At 45.1% G+C, this 14455-nt stretch overlaps 1 protein-coding gene across 2 annotated transcripts in view; it reads right to left on the bottom strand.

The window, feature by feature from the left end:
- The window catches only part of MYO7B (myosin VIIB), a gene marked incomplete at its 5' end in the record, with an annotated part of 67489 nt that overhangs the window by 15179 nt on the left and 37855 nt on the right, over positions 1–14455 (bottom strand). Inside the window, 9 exons of one of the 2 annotated variants that reach the window (XM_081261830.1) lie at positions 231–350; positions 1613–1739; positions 5110–5237; positions 5393–5470; positions 7232–7396; positions 7552–7764; positions 8989–9159; positions 10412–10630; positions 11912–11996. In XM_081261830.1, the coding sequence (XP_081117956.1) occupies positions 231–350; positions 1613–1739; positions 5110–5237; positions 5393–5470; positions 7232–7396; positions 7552–7764; positions 8989–9159; positions 10412–10630; positions 11912–11996 (1306 nt within the window). The remainder of the gene's footprint in view (positions 1–230; positions 351–1612; positions 1740–5109; positions 5238–5392; positions 5471–7231; positions 7397–7551; positions 7765–8988; positions 9160–10411; positions 10631–11911; positions 11997–14455) is intronic. The other variant, XM_081261831.1, reaches the window with a different exon arrangement.

Here is a 14455-nt window from a genome sequence, read left to right as displayed (position 1 = left end):
CATATAATTATAATGCACCATTTTACTATGGATTTAGAGAGGCTGAGAGCAGCTTTGAAGCTTGGGCTATGCTAGCAGAGGCTGAGCTCCACAGGGGTTCACAGGGACCATGAAGGTACCCTCGAGGAGGTGGAAGAATGCTGTGAACAAAGTCACCCCGCAGCCATGCCACAGGAACCAAAGGAGCTGCATCTCCCTACGCTGCCCACCTCCCACCCTTCCAGTCCTACCTGAAGCTCCAGCCAGGTGGGAGGCTCTGCCCGCACCCCATTGGCGTAGGTACGCCGCAGGCGCTCAGCACAGAAGGGCCCATAGCCTGCTGGCCCTTGACCAATGAAGTTCAGCAGATACTGGGGGGTGAAGAAGGGAGAAGAGAGGAGACATTCAGAAGGCAGCTCAATGTTGACTTTCTACAGATTTTTAAAATTATCATCCTCCGTTTAGAAAGATGTGTTCAGATGGGCACTCTCCATTCATCATGAAGAGGACTAGAAATGGATAGATACCTGAGGAGCAGGTTGGCAGTTTATAGCAGCAGAAAAAATAGTGGAGAAAATTAAAAGAAAAATCTAGGAGAGTCTGCATCCAAAATGTACTTGACAACAACAACAACAAAAACAAAACTGTGCGGAGGCTTGGGGATATAACTCAGTTGGTACAGTGCTTGCCTTGCATGCATAAGCCCCTGGGCTCAAACCCCAGCACCACACACACACACACACACACACACACACACACACACACAGTGTTGAAAATCTTTTTGCCCCATGGAGGTGAGTGGGGAAATACTACCTGAAAGGGTTTACTGACATCACAGTGGCTTAAGTGCTCAGAACCAATGCCCAGGGTGAACATGGTTCCTGATGTCCCCACAGCGACACAGAGTGAGTGTTTTCCATTTGACTGTAAGTATGACACTGTAATACCACAGAGGCCAAAAGAAAATACTAATGGAAGCCAGGTGGGGTGGCACACGCCTGTAATCCAGTGGCTCAGGAGGCTGAGGCAGGAGGATTGCAAGTTCAAAGCCAGCCTTAGCAACGGCAAGGCACTAATCAACTCAGCGAGACCCTGCCTCTAAATAAAATACAAGATAGTGCTGGGGATGTGGCTCAGTGGTCAAATGTCCCTGAGTTCAAATCCTCGGTACCCCCCCACCTCTGGGTGTGAGAATGACTTTATTTTCAGTTCTGATTGCCTGTATTCCACATTTTACTTTTATCTCAGAACCAAAAGGTTTATGGAGACAGTGAAGTCTGAGGCCTCTAATATCTGCAGGCTTCTGCCAACCAACATCCACATTCAATTCTAAGGAGTAGAAGCAGGTACTGTGGCCAGTATCAGGTAGGGGCTCACTCCCTGGACAACTGTCTGGAAGTCGAGTTGTCCTGGTGCCTGAGCCACGGGGCAATGGCCTTGCAGAGCCTGGATAGGGATGGGAAGGAGCCAGGTCTATACCAGTGAGTGCTTTCTGGTATAGACAAGGAGACAGAGGACCAGAGGAGAGCTGCCCATTGGCCTGAGGGTTTGGGAAACCCTGGCCCAGAGCCTACTTATGCTGCTGCTGTAACCTGTCCCCTGCCTCCCCAGCCCTGCCCTTGGCCCTCCGCACCTTCATGAATCTGTCCGAGGGTGGGAAGCAGCCCAGACAGAGGCTGAGCAGGATCCAGCCCCGGGCCGTGCTGCTCTTCCTGGAGTTTCCCGAGAGCTGTTTGCAGATCTGGCAGTAAATCTCATCCCTGAAAGACACAGCAGACACTGGGAGGGCAGGCTGGGCATTTGTTCGGGGGGAGTGGAGAGACAGGAGCCTGGGCACAGGGTCTCTCTGCACCTCTGGGTGAGGTCTCCTGCTCAGGGCACCCCTCCAGCACTGGAGGCCGCCCTCCCACTGATGTTTTCCCCTGTCCCACTCCCTTCAGACCTCTCTGCCTGGTTCATTGAGGCCCCAGTTCTCAGCCCTCCCTCCCAGACACCTTGCCCCTCAGGCCTTTGCTCTGACTTACCCCCTCTGCTTTACCCCTGCGTGACTGCTCTCAGCCTCCTCTGCCCTGCTTCTCTGTATAAGCCGATCGGCTCATTTCCCCCAGCTTCAGTTATTTCAGACATTAATTTCTCCTTCTACCCTGAGGCCTTGTCTCCTTTGCACTTAGCCTGGCCCAGCGGGGCATTAAGAGCACTTTTTCTTGGTATCCTCACTGGATGTGAGCCTACCCACTTTTGAGCATTTACTCTCATGGTGGGTTTCCTGGTTCTCTCATGCTCTCTGCCATGGTTTGGATAAATGCCCTCCAAAGGCCAATGTGTTGAAGGCTTGGTCACCAGCCTGTGGTGCTGTTGAAAGACGGTGGGCCCTTTAAGAGGTGGTGCCTAGTGGGAGGAAGTGAGGTCATTGGGGGTGTGCTCTTGAAAGGGATTTGGGGACTTTCAATCCTTCCTCTCTTTCTTTTTGCTTTTTGGTTGCCATGAGATGAGCACCTCTCTCCACCAAGTGCTCTGCCTCACCATTGGCCCCAAACAACAGGATCAAGGGATTTCAGAAACTTCAGAAATCATGATCCAAAAGAAATGTTTCTCCCTTATGAGTTGGTTATCTCAGGTATTTGGTTACAGTAATGGAAAACTGACTAACACACTCACCAAATAAAGGGTGAATTCTTCAAGGATAGAGATGTGTTTTCTTCATCTATGATCCCTAACCCTCAGGCAAAGGCCCCACCCTGAGCAGGAACTCAATAAGTATATATTGAATGCATAATACATATGGAATGCAGCATTTGCTTTGTCTTAGAATTTGGTTATAACCCCAGAGCCAAGGACAAATGGATGTTAATATCCAACATTCTAGAGACAATCTTGTAGAATTTGCTAAAAGATGGCAGAACCAGTCTAGCATGCCACCTCCAGCCTATATAAGGGAAGGTGAGAAATTTGAAAGGTGACTTCAGAAGGCACTTCATGGAGGAGACAGATCTATGGCTCATTTCCACTACTTGCAAGTGATGAGAGTGAGGGAGACTCCAGAAGGACTATCAGTAAGGATGGAGCTATTTTCCAGAGATGAGACCTATCCCACTTCCCATCTGAGGCAGAGCTCACTGCCCACCCCTAGTGCATTGTAATGGAGCACAGTGAAAAAATTCTTGTAGATTTTGACTTGGTTCCTTCAAGTTGAGGACCTCTGTGAACAAAGAGACTAAAGGCTGCTTCTTTCAGGAGATCCGAGCCCATCTCGATTGGCAAGGTGAAGAAAGAATACTCAGGGACTGGGAACTGCATCTATATTATTTGGTGGGACATGCATGAGTTTCCTGTTGACCAGGAGGATGCCATGAGCTGAACTTTAGGCAGCTCACTATTCCAGAAATTCCTAGCAGTAAATGACTGTGGGATGTTCTACCTGCAGCTAGAGTCAACAGGAACCCTTAAAGGATTAGCAAGGTTTCAGCACAAGGTGGATATCAGGACTGCATGGGTCCATCTGTAGGAGTTATCTGAATAACCCGTCATGCACCCATTTGGACATAGCTTTTATGTGTCTGCCATATTGGAAGGTATGGTGGCTGGTAAGGATTATCAAGGGGCAATTACCAACAGAATCAACTAATTAGAAGAGTTTTCCAGTCGATGGTGTCAATGCAGACAGCTAAAACATGGGTAGAAGTTATCTATAGTCTTACTGGCTAGAAGAATCAGAGAACAGAGTTTGAGGTCCCCATAGCAACTTGAAAGTGAGAAAGAAAATCCTGGAATGAAGAAAACCACAGAAGGAGAATCTCAATTTTGTATATAAAGTTTTTCTAAACTGCTGGCTGACACCTTATCATGAATGGTGGAGTATATCCTAGCAGGCTAGCTGAGGCTAAAATGACTTAACAAGGATTTCATCTGCTGCTCACAATTTCAATCCAGCCAAATTAACTGCTGCCAAAACAAAAAAAAAATCAACACTCTTTGAAAGAATATAACAGAATTCAGTCTCTAAATGTATCCTCCAGTACTAAACTGAAGGGGAAACAGGAAAACACGACCATCATCAAGAGAAAAAGAATGGCAATGGACACAGACTCAAATATGACCTCCATGTTACATTTTCAGAAAAGGCTTAAAAACTCTGGTAACTATTCTCAGTGATGTGAAAGAAACTACACTCATCATGAATGAACAAATAGGAAACCTTGGTAAAGAAATAGGAATGTAAAAAATAATCAAGCTGGGGTTGTGGCTCAGCGGTAGAGTACTTGCCTAGCACATGCAAGGTGCTGGGTTCAATCCTCAGCACCACATAAAAATAAATAAATAAAATAAAGATATTGTGTTCAACTACAACTAAAAATATTTTTTAAAAATCAAGAAAACTATAATAATATAATATAACTTAAAATAGAACACTCCAAGTAAAAAACCTCTTGAATGGTTTAATGGTGGATTGGAGAAGACAGAGATCAGTGAATTTAGAGATTAATCAACAGAAATTGCCCAATCTAAAGAACAGAGAGAAAAGAAGGAAAATACAAAAAGATCCTCAGGAACTTGAGGGATAGTAGCAAAAAGCCTTATATAAGTTTAATTAGAATTTGATGTGGGTAGGGGAAAGGAGAGGAGAAGAGAGAGAGGAAAAGAGAAAGATAATTTTTGAAGAAATTATGGTTAAATTTCCTCAAATTTGGTTAAAAATAATAACTTAAGGTAAGCAAACCTCTAAAATACAATCCCTTAAATCAGTATACATATTTATATGAAAACCTAATTCATATAAAGCAAATTGCATATGAAGTAAATTTGCATAAATACACACACACACACACACACACACACACACACACACACACACCATCCTGCATTAAAGTCTGTTCTAAAATGAATCCATAGCTCATGATTAATCTGTTTTCCTAAAACGAGGTTTGTTCCTTGGTTTTCTTAATGAACAAGTAGAGAACCCTCAGTGGCTGCAACATCTGCTGCATTGGGAGCCAGCCTGCAGGCCCTAGGCCAGGGAGCAAGGAGAGAAGCAGTTATTTGGGGGCAGAAGATGAGGTTGTTACCATGGTTTGAGGACCAGTAAGGGGACCTGATGCTCTGAACAGGGGTGAGGTGGGAGTGGGGACTGACCTGAGGCCAGGTCGCAGAATGGCGTAGCCCACAATGAAGTGCACCTTCTCCAGGTTGGACATGGGTCGTTCTGAGATGGGGCCATCAAGGTCAAATGGCTCCTCTCCGATGTTCAACTGGCTGGCCACCTTGAAGCCCAAAGATGGCCATTAGGATAGCTGTGATTCTCCCCATTTGCCAAGGAGGAAACCAACATGTGAGGATGGAAGCCATAGCTTGGGAACCCTGCAGCAGGCTGGTGGCAGAGCTGGGAGAGGACTGAGTCCCCTGGCCCTGGGCTTACCTGGCCTGTGATCCTGGAGGACCGCTTCAACTTCATGGAGGAGATGCCTTTGGTTCCTCTGTCCTTCTGGCTCAGTTTCTGTGGAAAAAGTTACCAGAGGAGTGCACACTTGAGCAGTCCCTTGGTGCTGCTAATCCTATAGCCATTTACAGTAGACAAGTGCCCCCCTCAGCCATTTCCTGGCCAATTCATAAAATCGATGGGGAAGGATTTGCCCCTAGCCTTTAAGTTTTTTTCGTCTCCTTAGGCAGGGTCTGCAGCTTGTCATGATGGCATCATGAAAGCTAATAGTAGGAGTCAGCTTGGGTTGGGATCAGCCCAGCTCTAGGACTGGGCACCATCTCTGGCTGGGGTAAAGCTGGGGTTTGGCACAGGAAGTGAATGTGAAATACATGGGCTAAAAGCTCTGTGAGGGCAGGTGGAGCTTATTTGGCCCCACTCTGTGAGTGGTGCACAATTCAGGTATTAAATGAACACATGCGGAAAGGAAAACCTGAGCTCCAACCTCTGGGAAATCAGATCTGTGTCCCTCTGTGTTCACCCTTCAGAAGAGCAACAAGGCTCGACTGCCTCTGAAGAGTCCTTTCCTTGAGGGTTCATCAGCTTCCCAGGTGAATTCCAATTATTACTACCCCTCAGCATTCCTGCCCTGTGTTCCTCCCTACCCCACAAGGTATAGGACTTCGAAGATCAGACATTGCATCTTCTTGCTTTCCTTCTTGAATTACTCATCTTGGGGGAAGCCATATTGTAAGGATGCTCAGGTAGGTCTGTGGAGAGGCCCACATATCATGGAACTGAGGCATCCTGCCAAGAGTCATGTGAGTGCAATATCTTGGAAATGGACTCTACTTCAGCCCCAGTCAAGCTTTCAGATGACTCCAGCCCATATTGACAGCTTGATAGCAACCTCATGAGAGACTCTGAGTCAGAAATGACCAGGTAAGCTTCTCCTGACCCTCAGAAACAGTGTGAAATAATAAATACATACTGTTTTAAGCTGCTATGTTTTGAGGTAATTTGTTACACAGCAGTAGATATCTAATATGCTCTGTAGAACTTATGTCTCCAGAGGTCAGGGAGTTAGGGCTTGAGCCTGGGATGGTTTGGCTATGCAATTGGGGCTGCAGAATCCCTTAGATTTCTATGAAGTTAGTCTGTACATGGGACCTCCCAGGTATCAGTCATCTGGCATGTGGGGCACTCTTGAATTCCTGTGGATTCCTTAGATTCCTATGGATTCCTGGTGAACTTCCGAGTGCTGTTACTGCTATTTAATTCCTTTGGACTGTTCTTGGTTAGTTTCACTAAGTTACCTTGTGAAACTGGGCCTTAGAAAGGATGTCTGATCAAAAATAAATGAGACTTAACAGGGAAGGATAGAATATGGGTCAAGGATGGTTTCAAAGCTAAGCTCCCACACATGTGTTCATTGTGATTTTTGTGGAAAGTTATTTTACTTCTATTTCTTTAGCTTGAAATAAAAATAAGGATCCCTACCTTGTAGGGTTAGCCCAATTGAGAATTAAATTAAGAGAAGCCACTGGCACACATCAGGCTGTTCATAACATTTCCTGTTATTACTATTGTTATGTACATTTGAGTTAGGCTCAAGTCAAACTGATATTCAGAGTCTAGGGGACCCTCTCCACTAAAGATTGTGTGATTCAAATGGGGGGTGATCCTCACTTCACGAGTTCTTGAGTGCAATTCAAAACTGAAAACACCTGGGTGCTTGGGGGCTGGGCTCATGGGTGATGTTGCTGAGGGGGCTCCAGGTCCAGCTTTCTGAGGCCTGAGACCTGGTGGATACCTGCCTACCATCCTCACACCATGCACCTGTGCAGATCCATGCTGTGGACCCCTGGGTCCGCTCTCCTTGTCCAGTGTGTTGTGGATCTGCTGCATCACTGGGCTGCCACTCAGACTGTTCTTGGCATACAGCACTGGCTCTGGAAGGTCACCCATGAACCTCAGTATGATGTTCCACACGGCCAGGGCAGCCTGGGGGAGCAAAACAGAAGGTTGGGCTGGAACTCAGTCTCAGTACTGAGGCCCACAGTATCCCAGGCCCCTTCCTTATTCCCTCTGAACCACAACTCAAACTCTGAGCTCTGGGGGGTGTTATGAGTCACTAGAAACTAGGGAACCATGGCTACCGAGTAGTCTGTGTCATCCTCGTGGTAGAGTAGTGGGTATCGTAGGGGCCGCTGGATATGTGTATGGGTGGCTGATTTCTGGAAGTAAGTCACAGCAAACTTGGGAAAGGTGTACTCAGCCAGGCCATCCACATCCTCCTCTGGCTCTTTCAACATGGGGACTGTATCCAGGTCAATCTCGGGTAGTTTCTTCTGGGTCTTCACTTCCAGATCCTGGGGTCAGTGAGGAAAGATATGGATCATTTTAGATAACAACCAAGCTGTTGATTAGTTACCCAGTGGGATGAGCAATGCTAGGGGATAGGGAGCTTTAGAGAGGTCCATCTTGCTATCTGCCAGTAAAGTTATATCCAGTAAGGTTACCTAAGATTATATATGATCAATATAACCTTTAGTAAAGTTTAGTAACCTTACTGAACTCTAATTTGTATAATTTGTCTCTAGCTTCTTTGAGATTTTTCTAAGACAAACACATTATTCTGCAGATGAGAGTGTTATTCCTTCCTGATCTGTATTTGTTATTTATTTTTCTTGTCTTATTGCATTGTTTAGTTCCTCCAATACAATGTTTAACAGTGGTGATGATAGTGGGCATTCTTGGATTGAAGAATGCCTCTGTCCATCCAGAGGAATCCATGCTCCTAGGCCGTTTTCCATGCTAGCCTGGCCCTGCCAGGCTCTGTGACTTGGTTGGCATTTTCTTGTCCACTTACCCAGCCCCCTAGAGTCTGAGATCTTCACCGATATAGTAGGCCATTGTATGCATGACCTTGAGCATCCTGCTCTGCAGACACAGGACCTCTATACTCCTACTTCCAGCCCTCCTCCATACCTCCCTGCAGGCCCAATAGGACAGGGACAGGGCTTCCCCTGAGGAGGTGATCCCAGCCCCCACCCCACCCCTGACTATACAGAGTGAAGGTACAGGAGGAGGGCTGAGGTTTTGAATACCAACAGAGGGAAAGTACCTAGGTCACTGGGTCTTGGGACCCAGAGCAGGGTATAGTGAGGGTCTATAGGACAGCCCTGGGACACTGCCCTTCCTACCCTCTTCCATATCCCCACCACCACCAGCCTCAGACATCACATCCTCCTGTTTCAGGGTTGGTCCTCTCTGCATTTCAGCTTCCCCAGTCTCATTGTACAAAGCAACAGCCTCCAACGCTCCACATATAGGTGGGAGGTGCTGCCTGATTGAAAGCTCCCTAGCATTCATTTACACAGAAGAGGCTCCAGGATGTCTTGTAGGGGAGAAAGCTGCCTGGCTCCAAAGGGTTGACCACAGAAATGCATGCTGGTTCTCCTTTTCTGCACAATCACCCAGGGCTGCAGAACTTCCTTGGCCACCCACCCTGGCAGCTTCTTCAAAGAAGCCAAGGGGTTGATTGAGATCAGGGGCTGGGCAGGTTCTCCCATTTCCCTCTGGGGTTGTCTTACCTCAAAACCAGTTGGCGCCTGGCCTTCCTGGCCCCCAATCATGGATGGAAGGAAGCCAAACACCTTCTCCACCATTTCTGTGTCAGTGACAGTATCATAGATGGACTTGCGCTTCTTGGAAGGGAGAACATTTTCACTCTTCTGCTCTTTGACTGGGATGACCAGAGGTCCCTGCATACACAGGTATTGGGGAGAAGGTGACTTGCAGGCCCAGTTGGGCTCAGGGGACTCAATTCTGCTTGCCCTCATAGGCCAAGTAACTTTTAGAAGCCAAGTACAATTTGTCATGCAGTTATTCATCCAAATCAATCTATTTTGCCCCCAAATAACAAATTTTCATAGTTAGGGTAAATGGAGATCAACCAACCAGAGCTTTTCACTTCCCAATGATAATCATAGGTCTAGGGATTTACAGTTGCTGGCTTGACCTCCAAGGTACCACCTGAAACTCCAGGGAGTCCAAATCTCAGCAGCAAAACCACTACTCAGGCCCATGGGGGGTCCACTCATTCAAAGGGCATCAAGGGTCTACCAGGGAGGTCCCCAGGGTCAGAGTGTTTTTACACCCAGGCCAGGGACACTCAAGCTCAGGAGCACACTCCTGACTCGTCTGAGGGTCTCTTCTTTCATGTGCCCTGTTTATTGTAATGGTAGTTTGTACAGCAGACCCAATTTCCATCTGAGGGCAAAAGGAAATGTCGTCTAATCCACTCTGTTTTATCACAAAAAGAACCAAGCAAGAAGGAATGAGGCTGAGTCTTAGATACCCTATGGAAGAAAGAGGATTATGCAAGGGCGAGATTTCGAAAGGCAGGAGCATGCATCTTGGAGCTGCTCTGCTGGTCCTTTTTCTTCAAGCCCTCTAGAAACTCAACAGCTCCCCTTGGTGTTTCTCTGTCCCCTGAACTGTCATGCACAATCCTATTACCAGGGATCTTTGAACAGTGACCCCTCCACAGCTCATCTGGCTCAGGTTTCCCATGTCTTTTAGGGAAATTATCCCCTTTAAAGAAAGGTCCCCAAGGCTAAAGGGAAGAGACCAAGGAGCTTCACTTCCAGGTTCTATGAAAAAGGCCATCATCTGGTTGATCTGATGCCTATCCCCTGTTATTGTGAGCCCCTGATTGAGTCTTCCCAGAAGATGTGAAGAACCCTGCTGCCCTAACTTTGGACAAGGAGAAGAAAGGGATGTCTCTTGTCCTTTCTAAATTGCAACCCAGAAGATGCCTCCTATTTTGCTTCTTGTATTCTTGCTGAGTTCTCGAATAATTAGAACAGATTTAAACATCTTGACTTGAGAGTGAAGACTTTCCAAAGGAGCTTCTGGTGAGAGCTCTATGTTGCCATCCATTTTTCCCATTTGCCCTCAAACACATGGACCGCAGCCAATGCCACCTGCCCAAGAAGCTGGGTGACTACCTACCTTGGCTTTCCGCCTCTGGAAGCTCCGCCGGGCAGCCATGCCCCTGGCATGTGCCTGGATGGTCACTATAGCTCTCCTCTTGGTCTGAATTTGCTGGCGTACCAGGTAACCTCTGCAGCGGGCCTGCAGCTGCACCATCCTCTGCCGCGTGGCCTGGAATTGCCTCATCAGCAGGTGACTTCGGGCAATGGCCTGCAGGCGCTCAAAGCCCACCAGGATCTGTGGAGGCAAGAGAGAGGAGGGTTCATAACCAGAAGGCCCCATGGAGGAAACAGACAGCAGCATTGCCCAGACCTTGCAAGTTTGCTTTGTAGTCACCTGCTTTTTGTTATAGGGCTGGTGTGAAACTTATACACACCAATGAGAATGAGCCTACAAAGTGAGTGTTTTATTTGTAAGTATTTAGAAGAGAGCCTGCCATGCAAGTAAGTGCTAAACAAGCATTTGCTAAATAGCATAAATAATAAAGTGGCCTCTTGAGGGTCATAGATGGAGTTGGCATGGATTTCACAAGGGCGATTAGAATCCAGAGTCTTGATTTTCATTCATACCTGCCAGCCAAGTCCAGCCACCTTATTGGATGTAGGCTAACACACCTGTATAGGCCTGTGACTGGCTCCATCAAGCTAATCCCCCAGGGAGTCTTTAAAATAGAAAGAAACTAAGATATGAATAAACACCTACTTTATGCTGCAAAAATTGCCTGGGCCATAGCAGTCCCTGAGCCCCTGGGATGAGCTTCTAAAGACGAATCAGCTCAAGGGCTTGGAAATCACACAGACTCACATCCGAAAACCAGCTTGCTAACTGCATGCTCTTAGGGAATATACCTAACTCCTCCATGTCTCATGCCCTTGATTTATAGAGTTGGTCCAATATTAAATGAAAAGATGAATGCAAAGCAACAGGTCCCAAGTGGCCTTTCTATGCATATCAGCTACCATCATACTCTTTGTGAACATCGAATTCAGGCAGACCTGAGGCCAGTTTTACTGATGGGATTATTTTATGTCACAAGCACAATTATGGCCATAACAAAAACAAGTGATCCAGAGAGGTTCAACAGAGCATGGGCATGGCCACTCTGCTTCATAGATTGAGCAGATACTCATTAGCAAGTGCCTTTGGTTAGGAGAAAAATAAGGAGTACTTGAAACGGAATAATCAATCCATTTCCTTATTTTGTTACTTGAAAGCTGGGAAAAAGATAGTTGTTATCTCAATTCAGAACAGAATGCCTCAGACCGGCTCAGGGGATGCCCGACATTCTACAGGAAAATATTGTGAAGCCCACAAACATGGGGCTTGTGACTATGCTACAAGGAGAGTCTGGGGGTGCTGATGTCTGGTTGTTCTAAATCTATACTCCATGTCTGTTAGGGATGGGACACTTCCTGTTTGAGATCTCTCATGCAGAGAAACAAACTTTTAAATTTTGCCTTTTATTGGACGGTTAGTGATCTACTGCCCCTGACCGCCCGACCTCCTCAGCTTTCTCACCAGCTTGAAATTCCTCCTGCTGCAGTAGCCTCGCCACTCTGCCTGGAGGGTCACAGCTGCCCGCCTCTGCCGCAGAAACTCCTTCCTAAAAGGGGAAATGCAAGCCAGAGGTGTGTGACAATCCCAGGCATCTTTAAAGCCTTTGTAGAGTGAGGACTGATTTGGAAGGGGAGATGGACAATAAGATGTTAGGGAACAGGAATCCATGCAGTACTTTCTCAAAAGCCTTTATAGACCAAAAAATGCTCGGCCAGGTTAGGAAAATGACACTTATGTCAACAACCCAAATTTCTGAATGAAGACAGTCCAACTTTTAAAGTAATCAAGAAATCCTTCCTTGTCCCTCCCCCAGCCAAGACATATGAAATCATAAAACCCATCTCAACATTTTATTCCTTGCCAGGACACCCCCCCCACCACCACACACACACCACCACCTACTCTGGCCACTAGCCCAGGGTGAGACACAGAAAGGAGAATCTGAAAGTTGGTCTCTAAGGGAGACAGAGATGTCCTCAGGTGAGCTTGAATCGTATAGATCTTTTATTTCACACTTAATGAATTTTCTTATCCATTCTAATACCTTTTTTTAGAGACTTCCTTAAGTTTAGAACTGTAGATTTCAATCATACTAAAAACCATCTGAAGAACTTCAATATTTATCTGCCTGGGTCGTACCCAGTCTAACTAAGTCAAAAGCTTTGCTGTTTTGTCTAGAATATGTGCATTTCACTCATATGTGCCTGTGTGTGCACATACACACACATGCACACACATAGTTGGCCCTCTGTCTACACAAGCTCTGCATCTACAGATTCAGCCACTCACAGATTTAAAAAAAAAAAAATGGGAACAAATTGTGTCTGTCCTGAACTTGTACATACATTTTTCTTCTCGTCATTGTTCCTTAAGCAATACAGGATAACAACTATTTACATGGAATTTACCCTATGATAGGTATTATAAGTCATTTAGAAATGATTTAAATTATATAGGATATGTGATATGCAAAAATTTTTCCATTTTATATAAGACACTTGATGTTAGCCATCATTTAAAAAATGCTTCCATGGGCAGTTGTGAACATACCAGGAACAAATTGGAAAACAAAGAGTCTCAGTAAAGAAATAAAAGATATAAAATAAATTTCCATTTCTAAATTTCCAAGTGGAAATTTTATAACTGAAAAATACAATAATTTAAAAAACCTTGCCGTGTGACAGAATGGAGATAGCAGAGGATGGATTAGTGAGTGTAAACATAGAACAGTAGAAATTAGCCAGGCATGGTGATGCACACCTGTAATCCCAGCAGCTTGGGAGGTTGAGGCAGGAGCATCGTGAGTTCAAAGCCAGCCTCAGCAATGGCGAGGCACTAAGAAACTCAGTGAGACCCTGTCTCTAAATAAAATACAAAATAGTGCTGGGGAGGTGGCTCAGTGGTTGAGTGCCCCTGAGTTCAATCCCTGGTACAAAAAAATAAAAAATAAAAGTAGAAATTACAGAAAGAAAATAGATGAAAAGATTATGAACAGGGCTCCAGGAATATGTGGAACTATAACAAAAGATCTAATATTTTGTGTCATCAGGGTCATGAAAAGAAAGGAGAAGAAGGTGGTGCTAAAAAGCAACTGAAGAAATGATAAAAAACTGGAAAGCTCATGAATTTGGCAGGAGATATAACTTATAGATTTAAGAAGATAAGAAAACTCAAATAAACCTACATCAAGCTGTATCTAAGTCAAACTTCTGAAAACCAAAGGGGCGGGGAAAGACTTGAAAATATGGAAAGAGACAACACATCACTTAAAAGGGAAAAACACAGTTCAAAGGACAGCTGATTTCTCAACAAAGACCATGGAGGTCAGGAGGAAATGACACATCTCCCAAGTGCTGAAAGAAAATAGCTGCCAACCTAGAATTTTATATCCTGTGAAAGATCCTTCAGGAATAAAGAAAGAATCAAGATTCTCAGATGAAGAATAAAAATTTAAGACCAAGAGAATTATCTGTAGATGTACCTTAAAATAATGGCTGGGAAAGTTCTCTACATAGAAAAGAAATGATAAAAAAAAAGAAATCCTTGAATGTCAGGAAGGATGAAAGAAATAATAAGCAATAATATGAGCAAACATAATAAGGTTTCCTTTGCAGTTTTCTAAAAGTATATTTTGATAATTGAAGCAAAATTCATAACCTTGTCTGATATAGTTCTAGAGGACAGATTTGAGGAAATTGTATTACAAATGGGAGAGGGCAAATGGACATCAAGAGAGAAACAGGTTATATACTTAACTTGAAGTATTAAAATGATGGTACCAATCAAGGACACACATATCCTAAAGAAATCACTTAATAGGCTGAGGCAAGAGGATCACAAGTTTGAGACCAGCTAGAACAACTTAATAAGACCCTGACTCAAAATAAAAAATAAAAAGAATGGGCTGTAGCTAAGTGGTAGAGTGCCACTGAGTCCAATCCCTAATATATAAAAGAAGGCAATACATACAAAAAAAATGGAATTATAAAAAATGCATAAGTAAGT

The sequence above is a fragment of the Spermophilus citellus genome (genome assembly GCF_964194105.1).
Source record: "Spermophilus citellus genome assembly, chromosome: 11".
Taxonomy (NCBI): Eukaryota; Metazoa; Chordata; class Mammalia; order Rodentia; family Sciuridae; genus Spermophilus; species Spermophilus citellus.
The sequence above is the reverse complement of the archived record's forward strand: the minus strand, read 5'-3'. Positions and strand labels throughout refer to the sequence as shown.